The sequence below is a fragment of the Vicia villosa genome, linkage group LG3, assembly GCF_029867415.1.
Source record: "Vicia villosa cultivar HV-30 ecotype Madison, WI linkage group LG3, Vvil1.0, whole genome shotgun sequence".
NCBI classification, from domain to species: domain Eukaryota; kingdom Viridiplantae; phylum Streptophyta; class Magnoliopsida; order Fabales; family Fabaceae; genus Vicia; species Vicia villosa.
This window is the reverse complement of record NC_081182.1, coordinates 110,598,290-110,610,693: the sequence shown is the minus strand read 5'-3', so window position 1 is coordinate 110,610,693 and position 12,404 is coordinate 110,598,290. Positions and strand designations below refer to the sequence as shown.

Sequence of the window (12,404 nt, the reverse complement as noted above, 5' to 3'; positions counted from 1 at the left end):
AAGACCAGGAGTGAGTAGATAACATATAAAGATTCAAAATTATATCTATAATGTTTTCAAATAAAAAGTTAAGCTATTTCACATCAATTTTATTAAAAAAATAGAAATATAAATTTTTGAAAATAAATCAATAATTATTGATGTAGCGAAATATATAATTTTTTCAAGTAAAGGAATTAATTATAAATGCAGCTACTTAATATTAATTATAGTTTTTTTTATCAAAACCATATAATTATACAATTCTAAAAATAAATCATTAATTATAGGCTTTTTTTGTTGAAAAGGCAAAAATAATTCATTACCAGTAGGCATAAGTTATGCCAAAAACAGTACAAAAGAACAACATAAAATAGCAAATAGCTAATACACCAGATTTCTTTCATAATACAGCACCATCATCAACACAGAGGCCACCCACCAACCAAATGAATAATACTTCTACAATCTAGAAAATTTGATAGACAAATGCAACAAATAACTCAAGTAAGACAGCTAACAGGAAAAAGAGAAATCGCTTCTGCCAGCCTCCAATCAACCTCAGCTACTCAGCAAAAATTGATGTTCCACCAGAGACAACATCAACAAAGGATATTTTAAAACACGAGAAGAAAACCTCACCGCGACCAGGGATCAAGCGAACCAAACTGCAGTGCTACAAAATACGAGCTCCGAAGCCTACAATATTAGCCGGACACCTAATGCAAGCCTTTTACACCCTACTGACTTGAGACGCACAGTCTGAAACTACCAGCCAAAAACGCAAACTGATTGCCTCCACCAACTAGGGACTGCTTGAATCAACTACTCGGCATACAAAGTATCCTGCAGAAAATGCCATAGAAACATCAAAACTTTTCAATCAAACCCCTCCTCAAGTTTTTACCTTCTCATTTTCAAAGAACACTTGAAAGTGGAGGAAGTTTTGAACTGAATTGCTCGAGAGATCAAGCCTCAACTTTTTGTCCATTTTATAATAATAGGATTACAATCAACATCTCTTAATTATAGGGATGAGAAATTGAGAATAAGAACCTATATCCATCTTAAAAATTTACAATCAGAAATATATCCACAAGACAAAGGAAAATAAACCAGTGCAATACCTCGACAGTAACAAAACATACATTACCTTATATACCATTAGAGATATCATAATCATTTCTAAAATATTACATTCATTGCGATGTACTTATACAACAAAGATACAAGCATTATACCTCCAATAAATTCTGGTGCTGAAAAAAGAGTCTCAAAGATTGCTCCATTATCTTGGCAACTGCTTCACATGTGTCCCTGCGTACTGTTTCAATACCTTTGGCATCAAAAACTGGTTCAATTTGATCAGGGCTTTCATAACAATAAATTTTTCTCATATTTTTTGGTGTTGTTGGTATACAACAATGGAAGAAATATGAAGAGAAAAAATTGCACAGTGGGTAAATTTATTAGAAAAAAGCAAATTGCCTTGCCACCACCATATACTCCACGTAAGACTTAACATTCAGATCTACTCATTTGGATAATTAAGAAATATTTTACGAACGATGATATGTTTGCAAGAAGAAAAAAAATTTAGACAGACTTTGCTGCAGAAACCATAGTCTACAATCAACATTTCTTGATGAATAAAACATGGAGAACACAATCTCATAATACTCGATTCTATTATAACACACAATACCCCTAAACGTTTCACACACCATGCATAAATCATAGTCACTTCTCATTTATAATATCTATCTAAACCAAAAATCGACTTAATATCAAATGTGTTATCAACTCTATACCACTTAATTAGACAACTTACATAACACACACTCTAGACTCATATATAAGACAACAAAACAAAACAAAAAACATCATTTTGGATACCTGTCTCACCGATTGCGATTTGTGGGTTTGGAATCTTCATTTTCACCTTTGTTTCTAGTGAAATTTGCAGAATGTTCCATCTCCTTCATGTGCCCATAAACTAACATAAATAGAGGATACAAATTAGAGAGAAAACATATTTGACGACCAAAAAAGACATAATTAGTAACAAGATTATGTTTACTCACATGCGTACTATGTGGAATATTATGTGATCTGTTATATAAAAGAGAATTTGAATGTGATGTGAAGTTGTCTACTAATGGAAATTGAGGGAAAATTGATGCCCTTTGATTTGGAACGAATTGGGGGAAATCAATGCACTTTGATTCAGAATAAATTGAGGGTGAACCAATGCACCTTGATTTGGAACAAATTGGGGAAATATTGGTACACTTTGATTCGAAACCCCATTATAATGAGCACCATATCCCACACCATTGTGCCATGTTGCATTAAAACTTTCCATTTTGATAGGAGAGTCATGTCCCATAATATTCTGAAATAAATAAGAACATGCACATAAAGGTAAATATATTATTATACCTTTGAAAACATCTGTTCCCATAAAATTTCAAAAACTAACTCCTTATAATTTCAGTATTCAAAGCGTGATTCGGAGTGACAAAAGCACTTACAGTTGGACGAGTTTGTCCATTTGTATCCGCCATGTTTACCTTTGGTCCACTAGATTTCTCTTTTTCAACCTAATAACATATAATAAACTTTTCAGCAACATGTAATGGATATAACTTACTTAGATTCAATTAAAAGGTAAACAAATTAACAATGTCACTTCACTTGTTTAGAAGTTATTTTATTGATAGAGTCTTGTGTTGAAAAAGCAACATTGACACCTTTTCCCTTTTGTTTACTACCACGAGTGTTATCTACACCCTGCACTAACAAATTAAATTGAAATTGAATACAATATAACATGAACATATAAAACTAGATAACAGTGGTGAGTGTAAACATGCCTTGTTTTTATTTGAGACTTTTAGGGAGTCTATGTCGTCATTGATACTATGACTTATGGACACCTAAGTATAAACCAAATATATATATAAATACAAGAATATAATATTAAATAATTTTTTTTAAGTATATAAATTAATTAAAATTAATTAAAATAAACCATAATAATTAACTTACATTAAAATTCATTGATTCATCAATAGATTGGTCGGATGAAACCTTATCGTCAACCTGATGTAAATCATCACGTGCAGCTAGTACCGGGCACTTCCGTTTTGTGTGATATGGTAGTTTACAATGAGAACATTGTCTTGACTTCCATGACTTTTTTTCTTTACGAATAGCACCATTTGTCTTCCACAAATTTTTTTTCTTATGAGGGGCACCTTTTGTTTTAGCCTCTACAAGATCACCAATAACCGACGGATTAGACTTACGTTTATCATTTACTTCATGACGCTTCTTTATATTTTCACATAATTTGTAAACTCCTTCTAGAGCCTCTTTATAGAAACCATAATCTTTACAAGAAACATCACACAAAGTGTTGAATGCAGCAGACATTGCGCCTCTACGACACATGAACAACTTTTCAGAATCACTTTCTTCAAAAAACACCGACGCAATGTGATCATCCTTGGCTGATTTAGTCCATCTCTTACAAATCAAACTTTTTGGAAACACATTCATATGCTCATGCCTCATGGCACAAATAATGTGAGAGCACGGAATTCCTAAACATTCAAACAGTCGACAATCACATAAAAATACAGTCTCCGTCTTCTCAAGACAAACTGAAAATTCAGAATTTGGATTGAAAAATCTATTCATCTTCAATGTCACGTTATTACCAATCTCAATTTTGTCAATGATATTCAATGCAGCTGCACCTTCTATCTCATTTTTAACATCCCTAAATTTTTTACATGTAAATATCTCTGATGCTCCAGTCTCAATTCCTTCTAAAGCACTTGTCAACACGGGTTCATAATAGAACGACTTAAAATCAGACAATAATTCGTTATGTCTGTATTCTTTCAAAGCTCTTTCAAAATTATGCATGAAATCCACAAGACTGTTTTTATTGTCCACATACCCCTGGATAAATGAATTGATTCCTTCACACATTGATGTAGTTCTTATACCACAAAAAAGTGTCTCTCGCATGTACGCACTCGACCACATTTTCTTTATCTCATAAGTTTTCTTAACCCATTTGTTCTCTGATAGACCATTATCATCAATAATCCTCTTCCACACATCTTCAAATGTCTCGGGGGTATAGTTAGCATATATCAATGACTTAAACTCTTCTAGGAACTTTGAATTCTTGACATTCTCAATAGCATTTTGATGTAAATGCCATAAACAGAGGCGATGTGACGCATTTGGAAATTCAACTCTAATAGCTTCCCACATCGCACCATCTCCGTCAGTAACAAATACATTTGGACATTTATGGAACATTGCTTCAGAAAAGGCATTTAAAACCCACTTATATGTCTCTGTCTTTTTTGTATGAAATTAAAGCACACCCAAAAATTGTAGTTTCACCATGATGATTGTACCCACAAAAAATAACAAAGGGTTTGTTGTACTTGTTCTTTTTGTAGGTCGTGTCAAATGCAACCACATCACCAAAACATTCAAAGTCAAATCGGCTAGTTCCATCTGACCAAAATAAATTTTGTAGACGGCCATCCTCTGTTGTGGTAAACTTCGAAAAAAACATCGGATCATTGTCGGCTTTAGCTTGTAAATAAGACAAAGCAGCAAAAGCATCTCCATTTTCTCTTTTAGCCTTGGCTCCATTACTAAAATAATTATATAGGTCCTTCTTGATAAATCCCAAATCTTCATGACCACCTTTCTGACCCAACATAAAACCCAAAATATGACATGTTCTAACACCACATGTATGCAAGCCATCAACAAGCGCTTTATCAGCTTCACTCAGTCGACGATACTTAGGAATAAAATGAACAAACCGCTATGGAGTTAACTTATGATTATGAGCGGATTCAAATGCAACAACTCTCCAACTTCTAGTCACTACATCATATGCCACACGCAACCGAGCAAGACAACCTGTTCGAGTGATTGGCCTTGGCCCCCTATGTCGATCCACCCTTAACATATGTTTCTTATGTCTTTTTCCCTCTCTATTACAAACTAATTGGCGCATAATAATATTTTTTTTGAAATCACGGTCAATCTCATCTCTTCTTACAGCAAACCCATGATATTCTGCATATGTTTCATAAAACTCACAAGCTTTTTTCTCTGACTCAAATTTCATATCTCTTATATCATCATCTGAGATTTCACCTATATCTTTGTAATCATCCAAATCCTCTTTTCCTTCTTCATTATCCACATAACTACCATTGTTCCTCCCGACATCATTAGCATCTTCACCATTATCCATGCTTGCTACACAATTTATAATCTTTATGAATTCAATGTCTACTTTACAATCGTTACTCCTACCGCATTTATTGTCTGCACCACATGAAAAGGTAACAACCTTAAGTGTTGGTACGCCAAAAGAAATCACGAAACTAAAACAAACAAAAAGCAAAGTGCATAGAATATAAAAACAGATGAGTAGCAAGTGTGGAGAAAAAAAATAAATGACTCATTTGTTTTCAAGTTCTGACCTTGATAATTCCTTGCTTTCTTACTGTGTTTTAATGCAAGATCACAAAGGAATGAATATAAAGTAACACTAACAAACCTATCACCAAACCAACAACAATGGTGAGCTTAGTTCTTGATGTTTTATGTCAATGCGGATTCTCATGTCATACTTAAGTAGGATTTCTTCAAACCTGTTTATAATTTAAATCGTTGCTTGTTCTTTTTTATGCTAAACAGTCTCAGTTACGTCATGCTGTATACGTGGAGGATTATGAAGAAGCTTCTAGGCTTCAAGTGGCGATTGCAGCTGCATCCAACAATGACAGTGTTGGAAAAGTGATATCTCTTCTCAAAGTAAGGATTTTGACAAATGGATGTTATGCTGTTAGCTGATTTTTATGTTTTACTTTTTCACTATATTGTGTATAATTTAAATATGCATGTATATTTTATAATCTTGCAGAGAGCCATACGAGAAGAGCGGTACAGTGATGCAGCTTTATTGGTTTAATGCCAGAATATTACATATTGTACTCAAAATTTAATATTTATCAGAATACTACATATTTCACATGAATTTATTCTTGCCATCCAAATTCGACCGAGTGAACTCAGTTATAACCGAAAAATAACAACCCATTCACCCGACAACTCAAACCGACACGTACGCATGCCTACAATTGCACTCGGTTTTGACGGTTTCGGATGGGCTCGGTTCCTTTGTCCAGCCCTATCTAGTTACACCTAACACTAACACATATTCGAACATTAATTTCATAACTGAGTGCTCAATTAGAGGAGGGTAAAAAGACCACAAAATAGAAGCATGTCCTTGCTCAACAAAATGTAGAGACACTATACCTGTTTTAAATTTGACAGGATGCTACACCAATTTGATACTTTATTGAACTCCTTGTGATGTACACTCCCATATTAAATTTAAATTTTCGTCATAATAATAGTGTGGTTTATAAAAATAAATCTAATAGTATTGTTGTAAGTAATTGTGTTGAAGTTGATAACTCAGAAACAAATTACAAATCTTATTGTAGAGGAATATTAAGGATTAAAATACTTGAATAGCAATGCTTAAGTCCAACACATTAAAAGGAATCAGCCCTCTACACAAGGTATCAAATCAGTTTTGTACAGAGAAGCTGTTTCTTTTCTCAATCCACTACTTAATCCCCAATCAAAAACCATTTGTGGGTGTTGAAGAATCTTTCTTAGATCATGGAGATCAAACAGTTATAGGATTTGAAAGATCTATTTATGGCTTTTGAATATGAACCAACCACTTAACGACATATTTGTATATCAATTCAATAGTTAATCCCTAATCTAAATCAAATCCAATAAGCTATAAAAAGTCAAAATAAGAAACTAAACACGGACCAAACTTTACCTAAATTTGCAGAGCCTTCAATCTAACAAGCTACATTATTAAAAGCCTATAACAAATCACACAGACAACAATAAAACACAGCCCAATCTCTTTTAATTAGTGTTTACTCCTATCTTCTCAAAGTTTTGTCATCTCAAATAAAAGGAGCCATTTTGAAAGAAAAAAAATAGAGTTAAACTGTACTCTTAAATATACATACAACTCTTAATGATTCCATGATTCCTTTTAGTACTGGTACATACTAGCAGAAGCCTGAGCAATTATTCTAAGTACTAAACTAAACTTCATTTTTAACATCTCCCCTAATTTTCCGGTCTATTTTATTAGATAAATAACCCCTTGATAACCCCTTGTTATATATATTTGAATAAAAACTAATTTGTCAATAGAAACTACATAATGCAGGACTAAGTACAAACAAAATAATAAACATTAATACAATTATGTGATAAAGAAATAACAAGATTTAGAATTAATTCAAACATTATACCTTGGTCATAGAACCATAAATTTAGGTTCAGTAACTCCACTTTCTAGAATCTCTTTCAGAACGAGATATTTTCTTTTTTCCTGCAAAGTAAATGATAAAACCATGAATTTCTAAACATAAACCTAAATTAAATTAAAATTATTCAATATGAGTGATTATCTCCAAAATTACATAATCAAATCTAATGCAATTGTGTCATTGCAGTGCTACTTAAAAAAACCCTAAAATTCAAAAATTGGAAAATAACCAAAACAACAATAGAAAAGTTAAAATTTTAAATAATCAAATTCAATAGTTATCGTAAATGATTTCATAGATTGAAAGAACAATAAGTTACTCACCAAAATTGATTAAATTGAAAGATGGGTGTAGCCAAAAGATGAATATACGAAAATGAATTGAGGAAGATGAAGTTAGATGAATAATTGAAATTCTGTAAAAGTGGAGATGAAGAAGAAAGCCAATTACAGGAAGAAGAAGAATAATATTGGGTTTCTGTAAAAAAAAAATAACGAGAAAGTGGAGTGGCTGATATATTTTTTAATTTATTTAATTGAATGATCTGTAATTATTAATATAACTAGTAGATGACCCGTGCGTTCGCACGGGTAAATCAAATCTTAAGATGAATAATATATTATAAACGCATAAAAAGAAGTTTAAAAACTCGAATGAAAAATGTTAAATTAAAATTCATAAAACATAATATAGATGTAATGAAGCTATATACATAGTAGCTATTTTAAAAAAAAAAGTTGAAAAGGCAATAGGCAAAAAGTTTCTTCAAAAGAACTTCGATTGTATATGACATCTTAGATTGAAGTGCATCAAAGAAATCTAAAAAGAATAGAAAATAAAGAATTATAAAAATTAATATTAAATGAATGTGTTATCGAGAAATTAAACATGGAGTATGGAGTAATAGATGTACTGAAATAGTCCAAAGCAAAAACAATATTTGGATTATTCAAAGGGTTAAAATCATAGGCAAAAGTGTATATTTATTGGGATAAACAAATATGAATATAATGTGAATGAGAAAATATACCTTTATGATTTCATGGTTATTAATGTGAGAACTTATTTTGGTTGTTTGTGTCATATTGTTACAAAGATTTAATTCCTTTTGGTGCTATGGTGACTTATGCAATGCATCAACGTTGTTTTGAACACTCTCTTTAAAGATATTCAGACTATTTCTCCTAATACTTATTACAATTTTTATTAAAAACAAAACAATCAAACTTCTGTCATTCTAGGTAAACAAATTTAAAGAACTTAAAGTCAAAACTGAATTGTGATACTGGAGATTCTATCGTTAGTATAAAAAATTCCGACTAAATTTAGTTACAAATTTGTTACGTATTGTTTGGTTTCATGGACCAACTTCATTTTTTTCTACTTCTTAAGTCGTGACCTTTTTTTATATTGTTCTGACAGTGGTATGATGTGTGGTACCGGTAGTGTGTTGACATGTTAAGTGTTCTACAGACTGCAGCTATGGCCAACCCATGTGTATTTGAGTTTAGAGGTTTTGAAAGGTCGTCTAACTTTTATACTTTTAACACAATAATCAAAGTTGTGGTTGCAATATTATAAAGTATTTTAAGTTAGTAAGAGTGATAGAAAATTGAAGAGATATTTCAAAAAAATTGACACGTGAGAAGTTAAAAAGCTCTTGTCAATTGGTAGGAGAGGATTTCATACTATATAGTGACAGTCTGAATATAGGGAGAGAATTGATTATTATATGAATAGGTGTAGAAATTTAAGTGTGACCTTACTTAATCAATTTTAATGTTATTAAAATTTGTCATAAATATTCATCAATAACTTTAAAAACACATTTTAGTTTTAATATAGATTAATTAATAATTAAAATTTATTTACTTTGTATTTATTCATTCATACATATTAGGGGTGGCAATAAAATCCATTAACACAATATCCATCCGATCCATCCTATAATTTATCCATCCAATCCATCCATTAAACAAAAAAATAATTTAATGGATTTATCCAATCCATCCATTAAATCATATGGATGGATTCAATCCATCCATCTTATTTTATAAATCCAATGGATATTATTTTATCATTTATTAAATTAAACTTTTTAATATAAAAATTTATTATATTTAATTTCTTTTGTTAAACGTTAAAACACAATAAGAAAAAAAAACATTTCAGATTCAATTTCCAAATTTCACGAATCACGTTTTCTCCAAAAGAACCCTAATTTCGTTTTCCTCCAATTTCTTCTTCCCTCAATTTCTTGATGAAACCATTTAGCTAGCAATTCAACTCAACGTTTTGGTGCTACAATCGCAATTCAACTCAACGTTTCGGGGCTACAATCGCAATTCATCTCAGCATCGCAAATTCAAATCAGCATCGCAACTCAACGTTTCGTATTCTCGTAATCGTTGGCTTCTTACTCGATATCATTGGTATTTCCCGAATTTTTCTTCGATCTGTATGCATTGTTTGATTTTTCGTTTCGGAATTCATATGTTTGATTTTCGTTTCGAACGCAAAAACTATGTATTTAAGATAATTTATATGCTGAAACCCATTTTTATTTTTCATGTTAAAGGATTTGTGGTTATGGTTATGTTATAAGTTTCAGGGTTGCTTCATTCAAAGGTTTGTGTTTCTGTGTTTTCAGGGTTGTTTATAGCTATCGCTTGACATTGCTTTGATTTCCAAGTTCTACAAAGCTAAAAAGGTAAATGTTTGTTAAGGGTTGCTTCATTCAAAGTGCTGTTTCTGTTGATTTGTTTTTGAAGGTTTGAAAGTTTGAATTACTTGTATTACGTTAAGATCTGTTACTGCTTAGTTTCTCTGATGTCTCTGATTACTTTAGGATCTGTTTATATCAATATGTGTGAGTGTATGTGTTGATTAATCCCTAAACAAAATCAATTAAGGGCCAAGTTAAAACATTCATATTAAGGTTGACACGAGTAATAGAAAATCAAAGGAACACGAGTAATACCTTTCAGTCAAAAGACCCCTTTGCTCAAAAATAGTCACAAGCGGTCCAAATGGGTCAGTCGAGAAGCAAGAAACCAAATCTTGAGATGCTTTCTACATGCATATTAAAAATCATGTTGAAACTTATTACTTGAAAAATGAAGATTTAAATTGCCACTGTAAATGGAATCAATCACCTCATATTTCCTTTTTGGTGTTTGCAGCAAATTCTCATTCATTTTATCCAGCTGCATCATCAGCCACAAATTTTAGCAGAAATAAGAGCTTTTGCATATTTTATAAAAGCATATTTTAAACTTACTGTAAAAACATATTTCAGGAATTGTAGAGCAGTAACACTAAAACTATGAACCATTTTTTATTTTAAGAGATATGCTTTTGAGCGGAAAAATGGCCCACGTCGCCCTCTTCTATCACCTAGATGCATCATTTAGTCAAGAATCTGGCCTCAACAAACTGTAAGGCCAAGTAATCACAGTCTGAATTACTGAAGCAAGTGCATAGAAATTTGAGTGTCTTGAAGGAAAGACAGTCATTGCAAGGCTGTAAATGGTAGTGATGGCTAGGAATTGTAATGGCTTTCACTTTAAAATATGAGGTGTGTGAGTGCGTGAGAGTCTTTGCGTTTATTAGTTCTAATGTCCCATGGAGAGTTACTTAGCCTTCGACTTTTCTGAAATGAGTTTTACGGTAAAATAATGCGTGGGTAAAGTGTGGTCAGTGCTCCACCAGTACCACTACTACCACCACCTAGGATAAACATCAAGCCCCCGAAAACACATATTTGAGAAGGGGTGCATGATGCATGCACATTGCACAAAACTATTTGGGGATGACAAGTAGTGTTATTTTAGCAGTTAGAATGATAGTGCTTAGACTGGCAAAGTTTAAGACAGTTACCATTACTACTTTTCTATTCAAAGATATGCCTTGACTATTAGCATGTTAGCACTGCATATCCATCATTTCAATTGCTAAAACAATGATAGTCCTTATAAATGATGTCATATTAACTTATTACGTGCATCTTTAAAAAGGTCAATTAGTTTCAAAGCTTGCCTTGTCTTCCATTCCATCTAGCTTGAGATACTCTATCAATCTTTTCCTTCTAGGCACACATACAGTAGAACCATTTTAGGAGCCCAACACTTTGAACACAAATACTTGACTTAAATAAGTATAAGGCTTGTCTTACATCCAATCCATGAAACATAAAATATGATCTGCACTGGAAAAAAGTTCACATCAACATTGGAATCACAAAGCAAGTTTTGCGTAACTAGGCAATTGTATCAAGCCTTCTACCAAACTACTCTATTTAAGTGTTGTATTTATCATGACTTATGTTTTAATACTCAATTCTATTGAAACACACTCTTTTAATGTTATGATGTTTTCTTGTGTCACTGAATTGGTTGCATGCAAATTTTAAATTGTCCATTTTCTTTTTTTCATCCACTGTTCTCCAATTTGTTCATTGAAAATTTCTTGTTATAAATTTTGGACATGCTTTGTTATCTTTTATGGTTTTTGAAATGTAGAGTATAGGATTTAATTGAAATTCTGTTGAATGCTGGTGTGTTTTGTTGAGCCTGCATGCATAGATCAGTTTTCTTAATGTTTTTTTATGCATAGAATTTCAAGATTTTGTTTGTTTTGTTTCTAATGTTGTCGATAACTACGCGTAATCCTGAGTTCAGCTAGAGCCTAGAGGCGTGTTTCGTTGAGCCTGCATGCAAGGGATCAGTTTCCTTAATGCCCCTTTTGATGTATAGAAATTGAGGATTTTGGTTTTAATGTTTTCTAATGGTTTTGATAACAATGCAAGAGGTATAGCCTGGTCGAAGATTATCCGAAAATTGTTCAAATCTGGTACTCGAGATCGATTTAACCTCAACTGAGTTCAGTCCTTGGTAAATATAAGTTTTACAATGTTCATTATCCTTCTACCAAACTAGGCAATAGAATTGATTTGAAATATTTACATGACTTATGTTTTAAGTGTTGTATTTGAGATGA

The 12,404-nt window shown here is 32.1% G+C and overlaps 1 protein-coding gene across 3 annotated transcripts; it reads right to left on the bottom strand.

The window, feature by feature from the left end:
- Positions 1–279: 279 nt before the first annotated feature.
- On the bottom strand, positions 280–7,888 carry LOC131662316 (protein FAR-RED ELONGATED HYPOCOTYL 3-like). Of its 3 annotated transcripts, XM_058932083.1 has the most exons (11): positions 7,730–7,888; positions 7,389–7,468; positions 5,514–5,800; positions 3,031–5,355; positions 2,856–2,918; positions 2,677–2,772; positions 2,514–2,582; positions 2,064–2,374; positions 1,876–1,975; positions 1,221–1,303; positions 280–825 (listed from the first exon to the last, which is right to left on the bottom strand). In XM_058932083.1, the coding sequence occupies exons 4-8, from the start codon at positions 4,318–4,320 to the stop codon at positions 2,135–2,137; spliced, it is 1,758 nt and encodes a 585-aa protein (XP_058788066.1). In that variant the 5' UTR covers positions 4,321–5,355; positions 5,514–5,800; positions 7,389–7,468; positions 7,730–7,888; the 3' UTR covers positions 280–825; positions 1,221–1,303; positions 1,876–1,975; positions 2,064–2,134. The 3 variants fall into 3 exon arrangements, with proteins under 3 accessions (XP_058788066.1, XP_058788065.1, XP_058788067.1); XM_058932082.1 differs by lacking the exon at positions 5,514–5,800; XM_058932084.1 differs by lacking the exons at positions 7,389–7,468; positions 7,730–7,888 and having other exon boundaries at positions 5,514–7,379.
- Between the last annotated feature and the right edge of the window lie 4,516 nt (positions 7,889–12,404).

Coding starts and splice junctions, on each gene's coding strand:
- LOC131662316 (XM_058932083.1), bottom strand. CDS start 4,320: ATGTTCCATAAATGTCCAAATGTATTTGTTACTGACGGAGATGGTGCG. Junction 2,919..3,030: donor ATGAATCAATGAATTTTAAT/GTAAGTTAATTA, acceptor GTTTATACTTAG/GTGTCCATAAGTCATAGTAT. Junction 2,375..2,513: donor ATGGACAAACTCGTCCAACT/GTAAGTGCTTTT, acceptor TATTTATTTCAG/AATATTATGGGACATGACTC.